General features: G+C 44.6%; 1 protein-coding gene across 6 annotated transcripts in view; it reads right to left on the bottom strand.

Annotated features, from left to right (window-relative positions):
* Nucleotides 1-25,323, bottom strand: part of Crag (DENN domain-containing protein Crag) — a 346,089-nt gene that overhangs the window by 203,891 nt on the left and 116,875 nt on the right. For all 6 annotated transcript variants that reach the window (XM_071666294.1, XM_071666290.1, XM_071666288.1 and 3 more), the window contains one exon: nucleotides 15,686-15,867. In XM_071666294.1, the coding sequence (XP_071522395.1) occupies nucleotides 15,686-15,867 (182 nt within the window). The remainder of the gene's footprint in view (nucleotides 1-15,685; nucleotides 15,868-25,323) is intronic.

The following is a 25,323-nucleotide window of genomic DNA, read 5'->3' as shown; positions in this document are numbered from 1 at the left end:
TTCTCGCTTTTTAAACAGGTATTTCCAATCATTGCCGTCTCTTCTGTTCAGCTACATAAATCCTACAAAGCCTCGATCAGCTTCTTCCCATTTAAACACTGAACACCCCATGTATACCAATATTCACCTCAACTGCCACATTACTCACCTTTGCAACTCACACTCATCCCCCATTCACTATAACCGGTCTCGTGCATCAAAACACACTACACACACCTCATTCACGCTGCTCCCAATATCCCTAACTCTGCCGCCCACGTCTCTGCATCCTTCGTTCTATTGCCGGTGCATATGCACCAATAAACTCACCCACTCCCTCTCCATCATCAACCTTTCCTGCGTTTTTAACCCGATATCCTAATCCAGCCCCGATACCCTTTCTTTCTTACACTCTACTACTCCTACTCCCAACTCCTGTCCCACTCAGGGAGTATTGCTACTCCTTCCTTGCTCTTGTCTCTCACTTACCCCTGACTTAACTCCCCAGACATTCCAAACCAATCTGCCCTTTACCCTTGAGTTCGTTTCACTCAGAGCCAAAACATCCCGGTTCCTTTCTCAAACATATAACCTATCTCTCCTTTTTCCATCTGGGTTTACATCCAACACATTTTAGGCACCCCAACTCTGAGACTCGAGGAGGAATGAGCATCCCCGCGTTGGATCCTTCTTCTGTTTCCCATTTTAGAAAGTTAATACAAGGAGGGGCGTATTATCTGGCCCCCGCTTCCGTCCCCTTCGTTCGCCTATCTACGCAGCGAGGAATATGTGGAAAGTATTATTTCACCCCTATCCCCCCGGATATATATGTATGTGAGAAATACTTAGAACAGCAAATGGATTTGTTATGTGCTTTATGGTCTGGAGACGGCATATGATAGAGTTGCTAGCGCTGCTTCTGTGGAAGGTATTAGAATATATGGTGTGGGAGGAAACCCGTTGTTAGACGCAGTGAAAAGTTTTTATCGAGGCCTGTAAGGCATGTGTACGTGTAGGAGAGACGGAAAGTGATTGGTTCTCAGTGAATGTCGGTTTGGGCAGTGGGTGCGTGGATGTCTCCATGTTGTTTAATTTTGTTTATGGATGGGGTTAGTTAGGGAGGTAAAATGCAAGAGTTTTGGAAAGAGGGGCAAGTAGTGAAGTTGTTGGGGCTGAGAGAGCTTGGGAGTGGTCCGTTGTTGTTCGCTGATGATACAGCGTGTGGCTGATTCTGTGAGAAACTGCAGAAGCTGGTGACTGAGTTTGGTAAAGTGTGTGGAAGAAGAAAGTTAAGAGTAAATGTGAATAAGAGCAAGGTTATTAGGTACAGTAGGGTTGAGGGTCAAGTCAATTGGGAGGTGAGTTTGAATGGAGAAAAACTGGAGGAAGTGAAGTGTTTTAGATATCTGGGAGTGGATCTGGCAGCGGATGGAACCATGGAAGCGGAAGTGGATCATAGGGTGGGGGAGGGGGCGAAAATTCTGGGAGCCTTGAAGAATGTGTGGAAGTCGAGAACATTATCTCGGAAAGCAAAAATGGGTATGTTTGAAGGAATAGTGGTTCCAACAATGTTGTATGGTTGCGAGGCGTGGGCTATGGATAGAGTTGTGCGCAGGAGGATGGATGTGCTGGAAATGAGATGTTTGAGGACAATGTGTGGTGTGAGGTGGTTTGATCGAGTGAGTAACGTAAGGGTAAGAGAGATGTGTGGAAATAAAAGAGCGTGGTTGAGAGAGCAGAAGAGGGTGTTTTGAAGTGGTTTGGGCACATGGAGAGAATGAGTGAGGAAAGATTGACCAAGAGGATATATGTGGCGGAGGTGGGAGGGAACGAGGTGAAGAGGAGACCAAATTGGAGGTGGAAAAAAGATGGAGTGAAAAAGATTTTGTGTGATCGGGGCCTGAACATGCAGGAGGGTGAAAGGAGGGCAAGGAATAGAGTGCTTTGGAGCGATGTGGTATACCGGGGCTGAGTGCTGTCGTGGCTTGACTCAAGGCATGTGAAGCGTTCTGGGGTTAAGACCATGGAAAGCTGTGTAGGTATGTTATATTTGCATGTGTGGAACGTATGTATATCATGTGTATGGGGGTGGGGGGGGGGTTTGGGGGCCATTTCTTTGTCTGTTTCCGTGCGCGACCGCGCAAAATGCGGGGAGCAGCGACAATGTATAAAAAAAAAAAAAAAAAAAAAATATACATATTACACTACATACACACAATACACATACTATGCAATATACACACAACCAACACAAAACATATACTATACATATGAGAAATATTTTTTTTTTTTTTTTTTTTTTATATTTGTCGCTGTCTTCCCGCGCTCTGCGCGGTTAGGCAAAGGGAAACAGACGGGAAAGAAATGGCCCAACCCCCCCCCCATACACATTGGACATTACCAACATCCACACACGCAACATTACCTACCTACACAGTTTCCATGGTTTACCCCAGACGCTTCAATGCCCGAGATTCAATCCATGACAGCACGTCAACCCTGTATCCCACATCGCTCCAATTCACGCTTTCCTTGCCTCCTTTCACCCCTCCTGCCCATGTTCAGGCTCCGATCACACAAAATCGGTTTACTCCATCTTCCCCTCCAATTTGGTCTCCCTCTTTACTCGGTCCTCACCTCCGACACATATTCCTCTGGGCAATATTTCCTCTCTCATTTTCCATGTGCCCCAAAAACCATTTCAAACTCCCTTTTGCTCTTCAACCAACGCTCTTTTTATTTCCACACATCTCTTCTTACCCTTTAGTTACTTACTCGATCAAACACCTCACACCAACATTGTCCTCAAAACATTCATGTCCAGCACCATTCCTTGCGCACAACTCTATCCAAAGCCAGCTCGAACATACACATTGTGGAACACTATTCTTAACCATCCCCATTTTTGCTTTCGAGATAATGTTTGACTTCAACATTTCTTCACAGGCTCCAAAATTTTCCGCCTCCCCCACCCTATGCCTATTCCGTTACCATGGTTCCATCCGCTGATGATCACACTCCCAGATATCTATAAACCACACACGTCTACATCCTAGCTTTTTTCATTCAATCACTCCAATTGACTTGCCTCGGCCCCTACTGTCACTCTAACTTGCTCTTATTCACCCTTCATCATAACTTTTCTTTCCTTCAACACTTTACCCACAATCCAGTCCCCCCCCCGTTCTGAGTTTCTCCATGAATCAGCACCCGGCTGTATTGCAGAGAACTAACACCTGACTCACACTTACCCGTAGGTGAAAAAAAAAAGGGCAACATGAGAGCTCGTCTCGGCCGGTGGCCGCCGTCACCTCATCACGTAAATTTTAGGGAGATTAATAAGATGTTCTGGCAAGGAGAGTAATACAAGTGGCGTTATAGGACAACAGGGAGCACATGGGAAACTTCCACGTGACTGGGCCGCTATATATGGGTTGGTGTTACTAATAGTGACCGTGGCTGCATGCTGAGCAAGGCGATGGAATGAGTCATTTTGAAGGTGTGTTCGAATGCCGTCCTGATCGACACGAGTGGCAGCACCATATGGGGTGTTTTGGCTCACGAGCGGCCGCGTGTGCAAGTGGGAGGGTGTTAGGGAAACATGATTTGGTAAACAGTGAAGAGGTAGTAAAGGCTTTGCGGAAGATGAAAGCCGCAAGGCAGCCAGGATCTGGATGGTTAATGTGCAGTGCGAATTTATTATAAAAAACGCGGACGGCGGTCGCGGGTGACTGTTATTCCGGCTTCGATTTGTTGGTACGGTTCTTTATGTCTGTATAAATCATGGTGAGTGCCTGTGGATGAGCAAATCCTACACTATACCCTTCCTATCTATCACTCATAATACTCTATTATCTCATTCTTTGTTTTTCTTTAGAAACTCCCATGAATACACAATAAAAACGCTAATTCACTTTCCGATGCCGGGGAAAACTGGGAGTTCCCTACAACCACAGTCGACTGTAAAGCTTGTTTACTGGAAATGTGTTCCACTTACTCAAAGGATGATTCGTCTTCATGGACTACACTTTGCTTTCACATTCTGGGATCGGTTTTCGCTCCTACATACTTGACTGCGTTACGCACTATACAACCATTAACATTTGGACCTCCCTATCGACCTCTCCCAAATCTGACCCTTAAATCATCGGAACCCATACCCACTTCAGTTTTCTTGTCCTTTAGCCCCAGTATCATGTTTTTGGGGCGGCGCGCCACAATAGCGCAAGGGCCCAGCACCCAGGGCCCCTTAACTCATCACTAACATCTTGGGTTAGAAAAAGAGGAAGAGAAAATGAGTGAAGAAATTACTCTTGAGCACTGTAGGTGTTTATAGATATGACTCTCTAAGGCTCTATAATTCCACCACTTAACTTAATAAACATTCTTGGTATCAACATGCCATATGTTTTAGAGCCCCACATTACAAACACAGATAATCCTTTCTAAAGGGAAACTGTGTTTCTAAAAAGTAGTGAAAGTTCGTCTTCTTAAAAGCTGCTCCAATCACACAAAGGACTGATTCATCCACTTATGGAGCACTTGCTTTCACATCTGGGATGGTTTTAGCTCTACATACTTGACAAATGATTCTACAGGAATTGGACTTATCAGCTCTACTAATTTTTTTTTTTTTTTTCTTATACTTTGTCGCTGTCTCCCGCGGTTTTGCGACGGTTTAGAGCAAGGGAAACAGGACGAAAGAAAATGGCCCCAAACCCCCCCCCATACACATGGTATATACATACGTCCACACACGCAAATATACATACCTACACAGCTTTCCATGGTTTACCCCAGACGCTTCACATGCCTTGATTCAATCCACTGACAGCACGTCAGCCCCGGTATACCACATCGCTCCAATTCACTCTGTTCCTTGCCCTTCTTTCACCCTCCTGCATGTTCAGGCCCCGATCACACAAAATCTTTTTCACTCCATCTTTCCACCTCCAATTTGGTCTCCCTCTTCTCCTTGTTCCCTCCACCTCCGACACATATATCCTCTTGGTCAATCTTTCCTCACTCATTCTCTCCATGTGCCCAAACCACTTCAAAACACCCTCTTCTGCTCTCTCAACCACGCTCTTTTTATTTCCACACATCTCTCTTACCCTTACGTTACTCACTCGATCAAACCACCTCACACCACACATTGTCCTCAAACATCTAATATGACCATAAAATATGACCCCTTCCCATTTTTTTTCTCCTTAGAGTGATCTGCAAGGCAAGGGCAGAACAGGCCCAATCACTCCCATCTTGGATGAGAAAAAAGAGGAAGAACATATGAATAAAGAAATTACTCAGGGCACTGAGGGTGTTCATAGGCAGGACTCTTAAAGGATTAAAGACTAAGTCTTTCTAGCTTTCATATCTGTTTGCTGTTTCCTAGCTTTAGCAAAGTAGTGCCAGAAACAAAAGGTCTCACTAATCCTTCACACTGGGAAACTGCAAGTTCCTAAAAAGTAATGAAATTTCGTCTTCTGAAAAGCTGCTACAATTACACAAAGGATTGATTCATCCATTTATGGAGCATTTGCTTTCACATCTGGGAGGGTTTCAGCTCTACATACTTGACAGATGAGTCTACAGCAACAAGACTTATCAACTCTCCTGATATAACCTTAAAACTTATTTGAGGACAATATGTGGTGTGAGGTGGTTTGATCAAGTAAGTAATAATAGGGTAAGAGAGATGTGTGGTAATAAAAAGAGTGTGGTTGAGATAGCAGAAGAGGGTGTTTTGAAATGGTTTGGTCACATGGAAAGAATGAGTAAGGAAACACTGACCAAGAGGATATATGAGTCAGAGGTGGAGGGAACGAGAAGTGGGAGACCAAATTGGAGGTGGAAAGATGGAGTGAAAAAGATTTTGGGTGATCGGGGCCTGAACATGCAGGAGGGTGAAAGGCGTGCAAGGAATAGAGTGAATTGGAATGATGTGGTATACCGGGGTCGACATGCTGTCAATGGATTGAAACAGGGCATGTGAAGCGTCTGGGGTAAACAGGCCAGGATGTGGAAAGGGAGCTGTGGTTTCAGTGCATTATACATGACACCGAGAGACTGAGTGTGAACGAATGTGGGAGCAAATGGGAACTTCAGTGAAGGGCGCAAATGGGGAGGTGATAACAAATAGTGGTGATGTGAGAAGGAGATGGAGTGAGTATTTTGAAGGTTTGTTGAATGGGTTTGATGATAGAGTGGCAGATATAGGGTGTTTTGGTCGAGGTGGTGTGCAAAGTGCGAGGGTTAGGGAAAATGATTTGGTAAACAGAGAAGAGGTAGTAAAAGCTTTGCGGAAGATGAAAGCCGGCAAGGCAGCAGGAATGGATGGTATTGCAGTGGAATTTATTAAAAAAGGGGGTGACTGTATTGTTGACTGGTTTGTAAGGTTATTTAATGTATGTATGACTCATGGTGAGGTGCCTGAGGATTGGCGGAATGCGTGGATAGTGCCACTGTACAAAGGCAAAGGGGATAAGGGTGAGTGCTCAAATTACAGAGGTATAAGTTTGTTGAGTATTCCTGGCAAATTATATGGGAGGGTATTGATTGAGAGGGTGAAGGCATGTACAGAGCATCAGATTGGGGAAGAGCAGTGTGGTTTCAGAAGTGGTAGAGGATGTGTGGATCAGGTGTTTGCTTTGAAGAATGTATGTGAGAAATACTTAGAAAAGCAAATGGATTTGTATGTAGCATTTATGGATCTGGAGAAGGCATATGATAGAGTTGATAGAGATGCTCTGTGGAAGGTATTAAGAATATATGGTGTGGGAGGCAAGTTGTTAGAAGCAGTGAAAAGTTTTTATCGAGGATGTAAGGCATGTGTACGTGTAGGAAGAGAGGAAAGTGATTGGTTCTCAGTGAATGTAGGTTTGCGGCAGGGGTGTGTGATGTCTCCATGGTTGTTTAATTTGTTTATGGATGGGGTTGTTAGGGAGGTGAATGCAAGAGTTTTGGAAAGAGGGGCAAGTATGAAGTCTGTTGGGGATGAGAGAGCTTGGGAAGTGAGTCAGTTGTTGTTCGCTGATGATACAGCACTGGTGGCTGATTCATGTGAGAAACTGCAGAAGCTGGTGACTGAGTTTGGTAAAGTGTGTGAAAGAAGAAAGTTAAGAGTAAATGTGAATAAGAGCAAGGTTATTAGGTACAGTAGGGTTGAGGGTCAAGTAAATTGGGAGGTGATTTGAATGGAGAAAAACTGGAGGAAGTAAAGTGTTTTAGATATCTGGGAGTGGATCTGGCAGCGGATGGAACCATGGAAGCGGAAGTGGATCATAGGGTGGGGGAGGGGGCGAAAATTCTGGGAGCCTTGAAGAATGTGTGGAAGTCGAGAACATTATCTCGGAAAGCAAAAATGGGTATGTTTGAAGGAATAGTGGTTCCAACAATGTTGTATGGTTGCGAGGCGTGGGCTATGGATAGAGTGGTGCGCAGGAGGATGGATGTGCTGGAAATGAGATGTTTGAGGACAATGTGTGGTGTGAGGTGGTTTGATCGAGTAAGTAACGTAAGGGTAAGAGAGATGTGTGGAAATAAAAGGAGCGTGGTTGAGAGAGCAGAAGAGGGTGTTTTGAAATGGTTTGGGCACATGGAAAGAATGAGTGAGAAAAAGGTTGACCAAGAGGATATATGGGTCGGAGGTGGAGGGAACGAGGAGAAGAGGGAGACCAAATTGGGAGGTGGAAAGATGAGTGGAGAAAAAGATTGTGTGTGATCGGGGCCTGAACATGCAGGAGAGGAAAGGAGGGCAAGGAATAGAGTGAAGTTGGAGCGATGTTGGGTATACCGGGTTTGTCTGCTGTCAGGGATTGAAATCAGGGCTGTGAAGCTTTGGGCGTCATCAGGAAAGCTGTGTAGGTATGTATATTTGCGTGTGTGGACGTATGTATATACATGTGTAGGGGGAGGGATGGGACCATTTCTTTCGTCTTTCCTTGCGCTACTCGCCAAGCAGGGAGAAGCGACCAAAGCAAAAAAAAAAAAAAAAAAAAAATTTATATTATTTATTATTATTATTCTTATTACTCGAACAGCGGGGGAGACAGCGACAAAGTATAATAAATAACATCAACTACTTATTATTAATTTATTCTCCTCCTTATATATCATAATCATTGTGTATCCTGTGTAGAGGTGCATCAGGATACAGATGAGCGCCCACAGGGAATGCATATATCAACTATCTATCCTACTTCACGATTATTCCGTTGTCGCTCGCAGGTGCCATCATGTATAAGGGGGTACCCAGCGACAAGCTGTGGGGCCTATATGCCACAATACCTCTACCCTCTCCCACTTCAGCCTATTTTTTCACTTCCTCTTAATGCGGGACGCGAGCGAACTATCCACACGAAACCGAACGGTCGACTCAACCCCCCTCCCCCAACCGCCAGGGCAGCGGGCATCTTTCCTATCACCTAACGCAAGGTTCGCTAAGAGGCAATGGTGCTCACCTAATATCCTGCACCCGCTAAGGAACCTGCCCGCTCTCTGACTCCTCACGATGAGACACCAATATATATAAAAACTCGGAGATATTAGGTAATCCGTCATGTCCACTTGATAGGAACTAACGGAACCTGGCATCCCTTTGTGCCCTACCCCCGTCCCCCAAAAAAACACAAACAAATAATTCCCCATCAGATAATAGATTCTAAAACGAATGCACTCACCTGGTGTCGCCGGAACGACTGTGCCTCAATGACAGCGGGAGCATAGCAAGTACGGTCTTCGGGAAATAGGATAACTGTACACCTAAAGCGCTGGTATAGTATACCCGATCGCCGGAGCATTACTGGGCAGCTGGCAATATGCTCGACGCAACAATCCAGGGTAAAAGACGCTAGCATCACGCTACTCTTGAAACTCTCACACCGGGCGTCGCCAGTAGGGGCCGAGGATCATCTAAGTGACGTCATGAGTGTCAAAGAATAGTAATCTCTCGTCATAGATACATGGTGTACAACCACTCGTAACAACGTCGACCGGAAGAGAGCATCTGGCACTCGCTGCGCCTCTCTACATATGGTAGGTAAATATATTGATAATATCTTATCAGAGCCTATCGAAGAATAATGTTCTCATGGCGGTAGCACATTGTTTTGGGTGCACGTGCGAGAAGAAATGCTAGTCATAGTTAGATTCCTCGAACGGCTCTCTCACACATCAACCGACACCGACGCTATCAAGTCTCCTATCTGTGACATGGCGACAGTGAATTTGCCCTGCAACAAATAGACGTGCGAAGTTATCATACTGTCGGCCCGTGCATAGCCAAAACAACCTAAACAGGGCTGCTACCTGTCGAGTGAGCCATCTCATCGTCGTCTGCTCCATACACACCCTGCGCGCAACACACACAACATAGGAGATCAGTATACAAGCTGATTAACGCCTTAAAGTCACTTCAATGTGCTGACTCCTACAGGGTCCTGGTTCAGCCTCCTACTGTGCGCCCCTTACGAGCCTTTTACCTCAAATACACACAGACCCGCTAAACCCTCATACCCCACAGAATATGCACGATCTATCTACTAAACCGGAAAAATCTAAGAAACCAATCGGGCACTTAGTGCACACCCTTCCGCGCGCCCCGGCACACCAAAATTGGGGCACACGGTACCCCCACCGATTCGCTTCCAAATATACACACTTATCGTCCAGCTCAGAGATTCTCTCTGAGTCTACTGGAACGATCGCGACCCGGCGCGAACTTCTAGAAAATACGGCTTCTGCGTTTTCGTGCGTATTTCGCATGATTCTGATCGCCGATGTGGCCACTTACGCAACTCCTCGCGACGTGGACCCAGAGGTTCTAACGGTCCCGCTCCCCCGACTGCTACGGCAGACTCTGCCTGCCACCACACAGATAACGCACGTGCGGTATCGGGCATCAACCACTTCTAAGACCTATTCTCGACCTAAAACAGCACCACGTACTGACGAGTCGCATCTCTATACAACGCTTTCTGCAGAGAAGAAAAGCAACAGAACTCATCACAAAAGCGCCGCATGAGTATTGACGCCTGGACTTATGACACACGGTCAGCCGACGCTATCATGTATTTCTCACATACCCCATACATTATTACGGGACGCACGATGGACACAATGTAACTTTACTCCTAGAAATCTCGGGCTTAGCGTTATAGGATGAACTCTAGTCATGGTTTCGCCTCAACTGAATTCTATGCACCAACCACACGAACAACAACCTCACCCCTCCCCCCCCCCCCCCCCCCCACACCCTCACTCCCCCCCCCCGCCCCCCCCCCCCACCACCCCCCCACATAACCCCCCCCCCCAGAACACCACCACCAAATTTAGATGTTAGCTTAATGATCTATTAACCCCCTCCCCAACACGTCCAACAACTCCCCCAGCGCAACTCAAATCCACTTACTCCCCCTCCCCTCACAGCCTACACTACCTACTCACACACCGAAGTTCGAAACCCGCTCCTCCCCAATCAAACGCCGCAGCCCCGACGAACAAACCACCATCCCCCTCGTACCTCCCCCGCCCGCCGCGCTCCCGCTCCTCTCGACTCGTCCCACTACGTCACCCGGACCCCCATTGATCTCTTCCGACACTCTCGACCTCCCCCCGACACTCCTCTCAGTGCTCTGCGTCCCTGCGCACACCGCCCCGCGCCCCAGTACCACCGACCCGCCTCCCCCCCCCGAAAAGCAGAACCCCCATAATTAGATGATTCACACTTAATATTGGTGGTCTCGCCCGCCCCGCCCGGCGCACACCCCCCCGCTCCGCCAGCTCCCCCCCGCTGCCCGCTCCCCCTCCCGTTGATTTGCGAATCGGCCTCTCCCGACCTGTCTGTCCCCCGCCCCCTCCCCCGCCCTGCCCTCCCCTCGCCGATTTAGACATTTGTGTTGATTGACCCCCTCCGTCCGCTTGTTTGTCGCGCTTCGATCGCCTGTCGATTTGATCTCCCTGCCCGCGCCCTTGCCGCTGCTTTGGACCCCCCCCCGCCCGTTGCCGTTCCTGTCGCCGCTCCCGAACTCCGCGTGTATTTTGACCTGTCTTTGTTTGTATCTTCGCTGGCCCTCGGAGCCGCCTCGCGCTCTCTCCCCATGCGTGGCATAGTGCCATCTCGCCTGTAACTCCACAGGCTATGGGGCTCCGTCTGAGTGAGCTCCGGCTTCATATCTCGGTTCACTGCTGGGTTCACTGTTTGTTGCGTCTTTACAGTGGCCGCTCCTCAATTTATTGCGCAGCAGGCGCCTCACTTGATGAGAGGGTGTAAGGCATGTACTGAGCATAGATTGGGGAAGAGCAGCTGTGGTTTCAGAAGTGGTAGAGGATTGTGGATATGAGTTTGCCTTTGAAGAATGTACGTGAGAAAAATACTTATAAAAACCCAAATGGTTTGTATGTAGCATTTATGGATCTGGGCAGAGGCATATGATAGGTTGATAGAGATGCTCTGTGGAATGGTATTAAGAATATATGGTGTGGGAGGCAAGTTGTTAGAAGCAGTGAAAAGTTTTTATCGAGGATGTAAGGTATGTGTACGTGTAGGAAGAGAGGAAAGTGATTGGTTCTCAGTGAATGTAGGTTTGCAGCAGGGGTGTGTGATGTCTCCATGGTTGTTTAATTTGTTTATGGATGGGGTTGTTAGGGAGGTAAATGCAAGAGTTTTGGAAAGAGGGGCAAGTATGAAGTCTGTTGGGGATGAGAGAGCTTGGGAAGTGAGTCAGTTGTTGTTCGCTGATGATACAGCGCTGGTGGCTGATTTGGGTGAGAAACTGCAGAAGCTGGTGACTGAGTTTGGTAAAGTGTGTGAAAGAAGAAAGTTAAGAGTAAATGTGAATAAGAGCAAGGTTATCAGGTACAGTAGGGTTGAGGGTCAAGTCAATTGGGAGGTAAGTTTGAATGGAGCAAGACTGGAGGAAGTAAAGTGTTTTAGATATCTGGGAGTGGATCTGGCAGCGGATGGAACCATGGAAGCGGAAGTGGATCATAGGGTGGGGGAGGGGGCGAAAATTCTGGGAGCCTTGAAGAATGTGTGGAAGTCGAGAACATTATCTCAGAAAGCAAAAATGGGTATGTTTGAAGGAATAGTGGTTCCAACAATGTTGTATGGTTGCGAGGCGTGGGCTATGGATAGAGTTGAGCGCAGGAGGATGGATGTGCTGGAAATGAGATGTTTGAGGACAATGTGTGGTGTGAGGTGGTTTGATCGAGTAAGTAACGTAAGGGTAAGAGAGATGTGTGGAAATAAAAAGAGTGTGGTTGAGAGAGCAGAAGAGGGTGTTTTGAAATGGTTTGGGCACATGGAGAGAATGAGTGAGGAAAGATTGACCAAGAGGATATATGTGTTGGAGGTGGAGGGAACGAGGAGAAGTGGGAGACCAAATTGGAGGTGGAAAGATGGAGTGAAAAAGATTTTGTGTGATCAGGGCCTGAACATGCAGGAGGGTGAAAGGAGGGCAAGGAATAGAGTGAATTGGATCAATGTGGTATACCGGGGTTGACGTGCTGTCAGTGGATTGAATCAGGGCATGTGAAGCGTCTGGGGTAAACCATGGAAAGCTGTGTAGGTATGTATATTTGCATGTGTGGACGTATGTATATACATGTGTATGGGGGTGGGTTGGGCCATTTCTTTCGTCTGTTTCCTTGCGCTACCTCGCAAACGCGGGAGACAGCGACAAAGCTAGAAAAAATAAAAAGAAAGAAAAAAACATAAGTATACGTATGTAAGAAGCAGAGATGGCCAGAGAGCGTTATTGGATTACATGTTAATTGATAGGTGCAAGAAAGAGAGACTTTTGGATGTTAATATGCTGAGAGGTGCAACTGAAGGGATGTCTGATCATTATCTTGTGGAGGCGAAGGCAAAGATTTGTAGAGGTTTTCAGAAAAGAAGAGAGAATGTTGGGGTGAAGAGAGTGGTGCGAGTAAGTGAGCTTTGGAAGGAGACTTGTGTGAGAAAGTACCAGGAGAGACTGAGTACAGAATGGAAAAAGGTGAGAACAAAGGACGTAAGGGGAGTGGGGGAGGAATGGGATGTATTTAGGGAAGCAGTGATGGCTTGTGCAAAAGATGCTTGTGGCATGAGAAGCAAGGGAGGTGGGCAGATTAGAAAGGGTAGTGAGTGGTGGGATGACGAAGTAAGATCATTAGTGAAAGAGAAGAGAGAGGGATTTGGACAATTTTCACAGGGAAATAATGCATTTGCCTTATTTCCCTGCAAAAATTGTCCAAATGCCTCTATCTTCTCTTTCACTAATAATCATACTTCTTCATCCCACCACTCACTACCCTTTCTAATCTGCCCACCTTATTAGTGAAGGTGAATACAAAGTGGATAACTTTATAGCTGAAAAATTTGTAAACAATTCACCTCCTTCTCCACATAAGTTTATGATACCCTCATTGTCTGTCTTGGACAATCAAATGTTTACCAAATGGCGTCCTAGTTATGTCTCTTCATTGAACATCAACTGACTATTATATTTCTCTCTTGTATCTCCCCTAAAGATGTGATTATAACATGAGAGTGCACTTGGGAACTTATCGTGTTTCATTTTCCCTGTGGACTCATAGGATTATACATACATATACAGAAACATATGCAGACATTACATAAATACACATGTACATATTCATACTTGCTTGCCTTCACCCAATCCTGTTGCTATCCCGCCGCACAGGAAAACAGCATCGCCACCCCCTGCTTCAGTGAGGTAGCACAAGGAATACAGACATAAAAGGCCACATTCAATCACACTCAGTCTCTAGCTGTCATGTGTAATGCACCAAAACAACAGCTCTCTATCCACTTCTAGGCCCCAAACACCTTTCCATGGTTTATCCCAGACACTTCACATGCCCTGGTTCAGTCCACTGACAGCATGTCAACCCCGGTAAACCACATGGTTCCAATTCACTCTATTCCTTGCACACCTTTCACCCTCCTGTACTGAACGTTCAGAACCCTCACTCATTCTCTCTGTATGTCCAAACCATTTCAGCACACCCTCTTCTGCTCTCTCAACCGTACTCTTTTTATTTCCAAACCTCTCTTACCCTTACATTACTTAATCAAACCACATCACACCACATACTCCCCTCAAACATTTCAAACACATCCACCCTCCTCCGTACAACCCTATCTATAGCCCATGCCTCACAACCATATAATATTGATGGTACTACTATTCCTTCAAACATACCCATTTTTGCTCTCTGAGATAACGTTCTTACCTTCAACACATTCTTCACTGCTCCCAGAACCTTCTCCCCCTCCCACCATGTGACTCACTTCCGCTTCATGGTTCCATTCGTTGCTAAGTCCACTCCCAGATATCTAAAACACTTCACTCCTCCAATTTTTCTCCATTCAAAATCACATCCCAGTTAACTTGTCCCTCAACCCTACTGAACCTAATAACCTTGCTCTTATTCACATTTACTGTAAGGGAGGATTTTCAGTCCCCGCTCCCTCACTTTTTAGTCGCCTCTTACGACACACAGAGAATATGTGGGAAGTATACTTTCTCCCTTATTCCCAGGGATAATATATATATGGGGGAGGAATGGGATGTATCTATGGAAGCAGTGATGGCTTGTGCAAAAGATGCTTGTGGCATAAGAAAGGCAGGAGCTGGGCAGATTAGAAAGGGTAGTGAGTGGTGAGATGAAGAAGTAAAATTGTTAGTGAAAGAGAAGAGAGAGGCGTCTGGATGATTTTTGTAGGAAAGTGGTGCAAATGACTAGGAGATGTTAAAAGAAAGCGGCAGGAGGTCAAGAGAAAGGTGCAAGAGGTGAAAAAGAGGGCAAATGAGAGTTGGGGTGAGAGAGTATCATTCAATTTTAGGGAGAATAAAAAGATATTTTGGAGGGAGGTAAATAAAGTGCATAAGACAAGAGAACAAATGGGAACATCAGTGATTGGGGTTATGGGGAGGTTATAATTAGTAGTGATGAAGTGAGAAGGAGATGGAGTGAATATTTTGAAGGTTTGTTGAATGTGTTTGATGATAGAGTGGCAGATATAGAGTGTTTTGGTGAGGGTGGTGTGCGAAGTGTGAGGGTCAGGGAGTTTGGTTTGGTAAACAGAGAAGAGGTAGTGAAAGCTTTGTGGAAGATGAAAGCCGGCAAGGCAGCGGGTTTGGATGGTACTGAAATGGAATTTATAGAAAAAGGGGGTGACTGTGTTGATGGTTTGTTGCTAAGGATATTCAATGTATGTATGGATCATGTTGAAGTGCTGCAGGATTGGTGGAATGCATGCATAGTGCCATTGTACAAAGGCAAAGGGGATAAACATGAGTGTTCGAATTACAGAGGTATAAGTTTGTAAACACTTCTCTCTTCTCTTTCACTAACAATCTTAATTCTTTGTCCCACCACTCACTACCCTTTATAATCTGCACACCTCCCACCTTTCTCATGCTACATGCATCCTTTGCACATGCCATCACTGCTTCCCTAAATTCATCCCATTCCTCACCCACTCCCCTCACCTCATCTGCTCTCACCTTTTGCTATTCTACACTCAATCTCTCCCGGTAGCTCCTCATATAAGTCTCCTATCATCTATCTATTAATATGCCAATCACACACTAGGACTTGATTCTACTATGAATGAGAATGCAGTTAAATTACAATTCATATTAGTCACACAGAATTTCTAACAATACTGAAGAATAATAACAGTCAATGCCATTACCTGAGTTTATTCCAAAAAAGGTTAGAATGAGTCCACTTATTCTCCATAACTGCTCGGTTATAGTAGCCATAAGTGATGGCATTGGGGGTGATACCATGTTGACGCATTTCACAAAGTACCTTGACAGCTAGAATGGGCTGAGAATAGAGTCCACAAAGCTGCATCATAACCCTGTAACTTACCTGAAAGACATGGAGCATGCTAGTTATAAAACAGATGACAACTGCAAATAGTTTCCATATATCCTTAAAATGAAACTTGCTAATCATACATGTCATCCTTTGCACTTAAATGTAAGAATATAATTGACCTTTAAACCTGATATACCAGAATTCTGTTTAGTAATGATACTGGGGAATTAAAATCAAAATTTTTTAAAGTGAATGAAATGGCACAAGAAAAACATGCCTAAGCATGGCCATCTACAGTGAAAAGAAACTAAGTTATGAACTGAAATGAAGAAATTACTCTCAAGAAATAATCAACATGTCTTGCAATCCATTTTCATTCTTTACCCATGTCAGTCTGAAGCTCACTTTCTTACACTTTCACACACTCCAACACTCCTTCAGCAGCAGTACAACCCTTCCTTAGCCTCTGCCCATGTACTCTCCACGTCCTGTAGAAGGTGACTAAAGGGGGCAGGAGCAGGGGGCTGGAAACCCTCCACTCCTTGTACTTCAAACTCTCAAAGGGGAAACAGAAGGAGTCATGCGGGGAGTGCTCATCCTCCTCGAAGGCTCTGATTGGGGTGTCTAAATGTGTGTGGATGTAACCAAGATGAGAAAAAAGGAGATATTGGTGGTATGTTTGAGGAAAGGAACCTGGATGTTTTGGCTCTGAGTGAAACAAAGCTCAAGGGTAAAGTGAAAGAGTGGTTTGGGAATGTCTTGGGAGTAAAGTCAGGGGTTAGTGAGAGGACAAGAGCAAGGGAAGGAGTAGCACTACTCCTGAAACAGGAGTGGTGGGAGTATGTGATAGAGTGTAAGAAAGTAAATTCTCGATTAATATGGGTAAAACTGAAAGTTGATGGAGAGAGATGGGTGATTATTGGTGCATATGCACCTGGGCATGAGAAGAAAGATTATGAGAGGCAAGTGTTTTGGGAGCAGCTGAATGAGTGTGTTAGTGGTTTTGATGCATGAGACCAGGTTATAGTGATGGGTGATTTGAATGCAAAGGTGAGTAATGTGGCAGTTGAATAATTGGTATACACGGGGTGTTCAGTATTGTAAATGGAAATGGTGAAGAGCTTGTAGATTTATGTGCTGAAAAAGGACTGGTGATTGGGAATACCTAGTTTAAAAAGAGAGATATATATAAGTATATGCATGTAAGTAGGAGAGATGGCCAGAGAGCGTTATTGGATTACGTGTTAACTGATTGGCGCGCGAAAGAGAGACTTTTGGATGTTAATGTGCTGAGAGGCAACTGGAGGGATGTCTGATCATTATCTTGTGGAGGCGAAGGTGAAGATTTGTAGAGGTTTTCAGAAAAGAAGAGAGAATGTTGGGGTGAAGAGAGTGGTGACAGTAAGTGAGCATGGGAAGAAGACTTGAGCGAGGAAGTACCAGGAGAGACTGAATACAGAATGGAACAAGGTGAGAACAAAGGAGGTAAGGGGAGTGGGGGAGGAATGGGATGTATTTAGGGAAGCAATGATGGCTTGTGGAAAAGATGCTTGTGGCATGAGAAGCGTGGGAGGTGGGCAGATTAGAAAGGGTAGTGAGTGGTGGGATGAAGAAGTAAGATTATTAGTGAGAGAAGAGAGAGGCATTTGGACGATTTTTGCAGGGAAATAATGCAAATGAGCAGGAGATGTATAAAAGAAAGAGGCAGGAGGTCAAGAGAAAGGTGCAAGAGGTGAAAAAGAGGGCAAATGAGCATTGGGGTGAAAGAGTATCATTAAACTTTAGGGAGAATAAAAAGATTTTTTGGAAGGAGGTAAATAAAGTGCGTAAGACAAGGGAGCAAATGGGAACTTCAGTGAAGGGGGCTAATGGGGAGGTGATAACAAGTAGTGGTGATGTGAGGAGGAGATGGAGTGAGTATTTTGAAGGTTTGTTGAATGTGTTTGATGATAGAGTGACAGATATAGGGTGTTTTGGTCGAGGTGGGGTGCAAAGTGAGAGGGTTGGGGAAAATGATTTGGTAAACAGAGAAGAGGCAGTAAAAGCTTTGCGGAAGATGAAAGCCGGCAAGGCAGCAGGTTTGGATGGTATTGCAGTGGAATTTATCAAAAAAGGGGGTGACAGTATTGTTGACTGGTTGGTAAGGTTATTTAATGTATGTATGATTCATGGTGAGGTGCCTGAGGATTGGCGGAATGCGTGCATAGTGCCATTGTATAAACGCAAAGGGGATAAGAGTGAGTGCTCAAATTACAGAGGTATAAGTTTGTTGAGTATTCCTGGTAAATTATATGGGAGGGTATTGATTGAGAGGGTGAACGCCTGTACAGAGCATCAGATTGAGGAAGCGCAGTGTGGTTTCAGAAGTGGTAGAGGATGTGTGGATCAGGTGTTTGCTTTGAAGAATGTACGTGAGAAATACTTAGAAAAGCAAATGGATTTGTATGTAGCATTCATGGATCTGGAGAAGGCATATGATAGAGTTGATAGAGATGCTCTGTGGAAGGTACTGACAATATATGGTGTGGGAAGCAAGTTGTTAGATGCAGTGAAAAGTTTTTATTGAGGATGTAAGGCATGTGTACGTGTAGGAAGAGAGGAAAGTGATTGGTTCTCAGTGAATGTAGGTTTGCGGCAGGGGTGTGTGATGTCTCCATGGTTGTTTAATTTGTTTATGGATGGGGTTGTTAGGGAGGTGAATGCAAGAGTTTTGGAAAGAGGGGCAAGTATGAAGTCTGTTGGGGATGAGAGAGCTTGGGAAGTGAGTCAGTTGTTGTTCGCTGATGATACAGCGCTGGTGGCTGATTCATGTGAGAAACTGCAGAAGCTGGTGACTGAGTTTGGTAAAGTGTGTGAAAGAAGAAAGTTAAGAGTAAATGTGAATAAGAGCAAGGTTATTAGGTACAGTAGGGTTGAGGGTCAAGTCTATTGGGAGGTAAGTTTGAGTGGAGAAAAACTGGAGGAAGTAAAGTGTTTTAGATATCTGGGAGTGGATCTGGCAGCGGATGGAACCATGGAAGTGGAAGTGAATCATAGGGTGGGGGAGGGGGCGAAAATCCTGGGAGCCTTGAAGAATGTGTGGAAGTCGAGAACATTATCTCGGAAAGCAAAAATGGGTATGTTTGAAGGAATAGTGGTTCCAACAATGTTGTATGGTTGCGAGGCGTGGGCTATGGATAGAGTTGTGCGTAGGAGGGTGGATGTGCTGGAAATGAGATGTTTGAGGACAATATGTGGTGTGAGGTGGTTTGATCGAGTAAGTATTGTAAGGGTAAGAGAGATGTGTGGAAATAAGAAGAGCGTGTTTGAGAGAGCAGAAGAGGGTGTTTTGAAATGGTTTGGGCACATGGAGAGAATGAGTGAGGAAAGATTGACCAAGAGGATATATGTGCTGGAGGTGGAGGGAACGAGGAGAAGTGGGAGACCAAATTGGAGGTGGAAAGATGGAGTGAAAAAGATTTTGTGTGATCGGAGCCTGAACATGCAGGAGGGTGAAAGGAGGGCAAGGAATAGAGTGAACTGGATCGATGTGGTATACTGGGGTTGACGTGCTGTCAGTGGATTGAATCAGGGCATGTGAAGTGTCTGGGGTAAACCATGGAAAGCTGTGTAGGTATGTATATTTGCGTGTGTGGACGTATGTATATACATGTGTATGGGGGTGGGTTGGGCCATTTCTTTCGTCTGTTTCCTTGCGCTACCTTGCAAACGCGGGAGACAGCGACAAAGTATAAAAAAAAAAAAATATATATATATATATATATATATATATATATATATATATATATATATATATATATATTTATTTATGAGAGTTGGGGTGAGAGAGTATCATTAAATTTTAGAGAGAATAAAAAGATGTTCTGGAAGGAGGTAAATAAAGTGCGTAAGACAAGGGAGCAAATGGGAACTTCAGTGAAGGGCGCAAATGGGGAGGTGATAACAAGTAGTGGTGATGTGAGAAGGAGATGGAGTGAGTATTTTGAAGGTTTGTTGAATGTGTTTGATGATAGAGTGGCAGATATAGGGTGTTTTGGGCGAGGTGGTGTGCAAAGTGAGAGGGTTAGGGAAAATGATTTGGTAAACAGAGAAGAGGTAGTGAAAGCTTTGCGGAAGATGAAAGCCGGCAAGGCAGCAGGTTTGGATGGTATTGCAGTGGAATTTATTAAAAAAGGGGGTGACTGTATTGTTGACTGGTTGGTAAGGTTATTTAATGTATGTATGACTCATGGTGAGGTACCTGAGGATTGGCGGAATGCGTGCATAGTGCCATTGTACAAAGGCAAAGGGGATAAGAGTGAGTGCTCAAATTACAGAGGTATAAGTTTGTTAAGTATTCCTGGTAAATTATATGGGAGGGTATTGATTGAGAGGGTGAAGGCATGTACAGAGCATCAGATTGGGGAAGAGCAGTGTGGTTTCAATAGTGGTAGAGGATGTGTGGATCAGGTGTTTGCTTTGAAGAATGTATGTGAGAAATACTTAGAAAAGCAAATGGATTTGTATGTAGCATTTATGGATCTGGAGAAGGCATATGATAGAGTTGATAGAGATGCTCTGTGGAAGGTATTAAGAATATATGGTGTGGGAGGAAAGTTGTTAGAAGCAGTGAAAAGTTTTTATCGAGGATGTAAGGCATGTGTATGTATAGGAAGAGAGGAAAGTGATTGGTTCTCAGTGAATGTAGGTTTGCAGCAGGGGTGTGTGATGTCTCCATGGTTGTTTAATTTGTTTATGGATGGGGTTGTTAGGGAGGTAAATGCAAGAGTTTTGGAAAGAGGGGCAAGTATGAAGTCTGTTGGGGATGAGAGAGCTTGGGAAGTGAGTCAGTTGTTGTTCGCTGATGATACAGCGCTGGTGGCTGATTCATGTGAGAAACTGCAGAAGCTGGTGACTGAGTTTGGTAAAGTGTGCGGAAGAAGAAAGTTAAGAGTAAATGTGAATAAGAGCAAGGTTATTAGGTACAGTAGGGTTGAGGGTCAAGTCAGTTGGGAGGTGAGTTTGAATGGAGAAAAACTGGAGGAAGTGAAGTGTTTTAGATATCTGGGAGTGGATCTGGCAGTGGATGGAACCATGGAAGCGGAAGTGGATCATAGGGTGGGGGAGGGGGCGAAAACTCTGGGGGCCTTGAAGAATGTGTGGAAGTCGAGAACATTATCTCGGAAAGCAAAAATGGGTATGTTTGAAGGAATAGTGGTTCCAACAATGTTGTATGGTTGCGAGGCGTGGGCTATGGATAGAGTTGTGCGCAGGAGGATGGATGTGCTGGAAATGAGATGTTTGAGGACAATGTGTGGTGTGAGGTGGTTTGATCGAGTGAGTAACGTAAGGGTAAGAGAGATGTGTGGAAATAAAAAGAGCGTGGTTGAGAGAGCAGAAGAGGGTGTTTTGAAGTGGTTTGGGCACATGGAGAGAATGAGTGAGGAAAGATTGACCAAGAGGATATATGTGTCGGAGGTGGAGGGAACGAGGAGAAGAGGGAGACCAAATTGGAGGTGGAAAGATGGAGTGAAAAAGATTTTGTGTGATCGGGGCCTGAACATGCAGGAGGGTGAAAGGAGGGCAAGGAATAGAGTGAATTGGAGCGATGTGGTATACCGGGGTTGACGTGCTGTCAGTGGATTGAATCAAGGCATGTGAAGCGTCTGGGGTAAACCATGGAAAGCTGTGTAGGTATGTATATTTGCGTGTGTGGACGTATGTATATACATGTGTATGGGGGGGGGTTGGGCCATTTCTTTCGTCTGTTTCCTTGCGCTACCTCGCAAACGCGGGAGACAGCGACAAAGTATAATAAAAAAAAATAATAAAATATATATATATATATATCTTTTCTTTTCTTTCAAACTATTCGCCGTTTCCCGCATTAGCGAGGTAGCGTTAAGAACAGAGGACTGGGCCTTGAGGGAATACCCTCACCTGGCCCAATTCTCTGTTCCTTCTTTTGGAAAATTAAAAAAAAAAACGAGAGGGGAGGATTTCCAGCCCCCCGCTCCCTCCCCTTTTAGTCGCCTTCTACGACACACAGGGAATACGTGGGAAGTATTCTTTCTCCCCTATCCCCAGGGATATATATATATATATATATATATATATATATATATATATATATATATATATATATATATATAAATTTTTTTTTTTTTTTTTCAAAGTATTCGCCATTTCCCGCATTAGCGAGGTAGCGTTAAGAACAGAGGACTGGGCCTTGGAGGGAATATCCTCACCTGGCCCCCTACTCTGTTCCTTGTTTTGGAAAATTAAAAAAAAAACGAGAGGGGAAGATTTCCAGCCCCCCGCTCCCTCCCCTTTTAGTCGCCTTCTACGACACGCAGGGAATACGTGGGAAGTATTCTTTCTCCCCTATCCCCAGGGATAATATATATACATATATATACATATATTATCCCTGGGGATAGGGAAGTATATATATATATATATATATATATATATATATATATATATATATATATATATATATATATATATATATTTTTTTTTAACTATTCGCCATTTCCCGCATTAACGAGGTAGCGTTAAGAACAGAAGACTGGGCCTTAACTTGGAATATCCTCACCTGGCCCCCTCTGTTCCTTCTTTTGGAAGAAAAAAAAACAAAAAACAAAAAAACGAGAGGGGAGGATTTCCAGCCCCCCGCTCCCTACCCTTTTAGTCGCCTTCTACGACACACAGGGAATACGTGGGAAGTATTCTTAATCCCCTAACCCCAGGGATAATATATATATATATTTATTTTACATTTATTATACTTTGTCGCTGTCTCCCGCGTTTGCGAGGTAGCGCAAGGAAACAGACGAAAGAAATGGCCCAACCCCCCCCATACACATGTATATACATACGTCCACACACCCAAATATACATACCTACACAGCTTTCCATGGTTTACCCCAGACGCTTCACATGCCTTGATTCAATCCACTGACAGCACGTCAACCCCGGTATACCACATCGCTCCAATTCACTCTATTCCTTGCCCTCCTTTCACCCTCCTGCATGTTCAGGCCCCGATCACACAAAATCTTTTTCACTCCATCTTTCCACCTCCAATTTGGTCTCCCTCTTCTCCTCGTTCCCTCCACCTCCGACACATATATCCTCTTGGTCAATCTTTCCTCACTCATTCTCTCCATGTGCCCAAACCACTTCAAAACACCCTCTTCTGCTCTCTCAACCACGCTCTTTTTATTTCCACACATCTCTCTTACCCTTACGTTACTCACTCGATCAAACCACCTCACACCACACATTGTCCTCAAACATCTCATTTCCAGCACATCCATCCTCCTGCGCACAACTCCATCCATAGCCCACGCCTCGCAACCATACAACATTGTTGGAACCACTATTCCTTCAAACATACCCATTTTTGCTTTCCGAGATAATGTTCTCGACTTCCACACATTCTTCAAGGCCCCCAGAACTTTCGCCCCCTCCCCCACCCTATGATCCACTTCCGCTTCCATGGTTCCATCCGCTGCCAGATCCACTCCCAGATATCTAAAACACTTCACTTCCTCCAGTTTTTCTCCATTCAAACTCACCTCCCAATTGACTTGACCCTCAACCCTACTGTACCTAATAACCTTGCTCTTATTCACATTTACTCTTAACTTTCTTCTTCCACACACTTTACTAAACTCAGTCACCAGCTTCTGCAGTTTCTCACATGAATCAGCCACCAGCGCTGTATCATCAGCGAACAACAACTGACTCACTTCCCAAGCTCTCTCATCCCCAACAGACTTCATACTTGCCCCTCTTTCCAAAACTCTTGCATTTACCTCCCTAACAACCCCATCCATAAACAAATTAAACAACCACGGAGACATCACACACCCCTGCCGCAAACCTACATTTACTGAGAACCAATCACTTTCCTCTCTTCCTACACGTACACATGCCTTACATCCTCGATAAAAACTTTTCACTGCTTCTAACAACTTTCATCCCACACCATATATTCTTAATACCTTCCACAGAGCATCTCTATCAACTCTATCATATGCCTTCTCCAGATCCATAAATGCTACATACAAATCCATTTGCTTTTCTAAGTATTTCTCACATACATTCTTCAAAGCAAACACCTGATCCACACATCCTCTACCACTTCTGAAACCACACTGCTCTTCCCCAATCTGATGCTCTGTACATGCCTTCACCCTCTCAATCAATACCCTCAAGTTATATAGGCTCAAGTTATATATATATATATATATATATATATATATATATATATATATATATATATATATATATATATAATATATATATGTGATCGGGGCCTGAACATGCAGGAGGGTGAAAGGAGGGCAAGGAATAGAGTGAATTGGATCGATGTGGTATACTGGGGTTGACGTGCTGTCAGTGGATTGAATCAGGGCATGTGAAGCGTCTGGGGTAAACCATGGAAAGCTGTGTAGGTATGTATATTTGCGTGTGTGGACGTATGTATATACATGTATAGGGGAGAAAGAATACTTCCCACGTATTCCCTGCGTGTCGTAGAAAGCGACTAAAAGGGAAGGGAGCGGGGGGCTGGAAATCCTCCCCTCTCGTTTTTTTTTTTTTTCTCCAAAAGAAGGAACAGAGAAGAGGTCCAGGTGAGGATATTCCCTCAAAGGCCCAGTCCTCTGTTCTTAACGCTACCTCGCTATCGCGGGAAATAGCGAATAGTATGAAAAAAAAAAAAAAAATATACACACACACACATAAATGCCCATACATGCACATATACATATCAACATATACACATATACATATACTTCGTCACCATCAGCAGCCATCATGGGTCCTGAAATGCTACAAAAGAAATTGGAGGAGGAAGTTGAGGGCTACAAGAAAATACAAAAAGACTTATCCAAGACAACAAGCTTAAGGTCACAACTTGATGGTCAACTAAATGAAAATAAAGTAGTTAAAGAGGAACTGGAGTTGCTGGATGAAGATAGTGTAGTGTACAAATTGATTGGACCAGCCCTGATACGCCAGGATCTAGAGGAAGCACGACAGAATGTCAATAAGAGAGTAGATTACATTCAGCAAGAAATTAAACGTCATGATAACACAATGGAAAAATTGGAGAAGGAGTCAGAAGTTAAACGAGAAAGTATTGTGAAGTTCCAAGAGCAGATGGATGGGGTTGTTAGGGAGGTAAATGCAAGAGTCTTGGAAAGAGGGGCAAGTATGAAGTCTGTTGGGATGAGAGAGCTTGGGAAGTGAGTCAGTTGTTGTTCGCTGATGATACAGCGCTGGTGGCGGATTCATGTGAGAAACTGCAGAAGCTGGTGACGGAGTTTGGTAAAGTGTGTGGAAGAAGAAAGTTAAGAGTAAATGTGAATAAGAGCAAGGTTATTAGGTACAGTAGGGTTGAGGGTCAAGTCAATTGGGAGGTGAGTTTGAATGGTGAAAAACTGGAGGAAGTGAAGTGTTTTAGATATCTGGGAGTGGATCTGTCAGCAGATGGAACCATGGAAGCGGAAGTGG

The sequence above is a fragment of the Panulirus ornatus genome, chromosome 11, assembly GCF_036320965.1.
Source record: "Panulirus ornatus isolate Po-2019 chromosome 11, ASM3632096v1, whole genome shotgun sequence".
NCBI lineage: Eukaryota > Metazoa > Arthropoda > Malacostraca > Decapoda > Palinuridae > Panulirus > Panulirus ornatus.
This window is presented reverse-complemented; position numbering and strand designations above follow the sequence as displayed.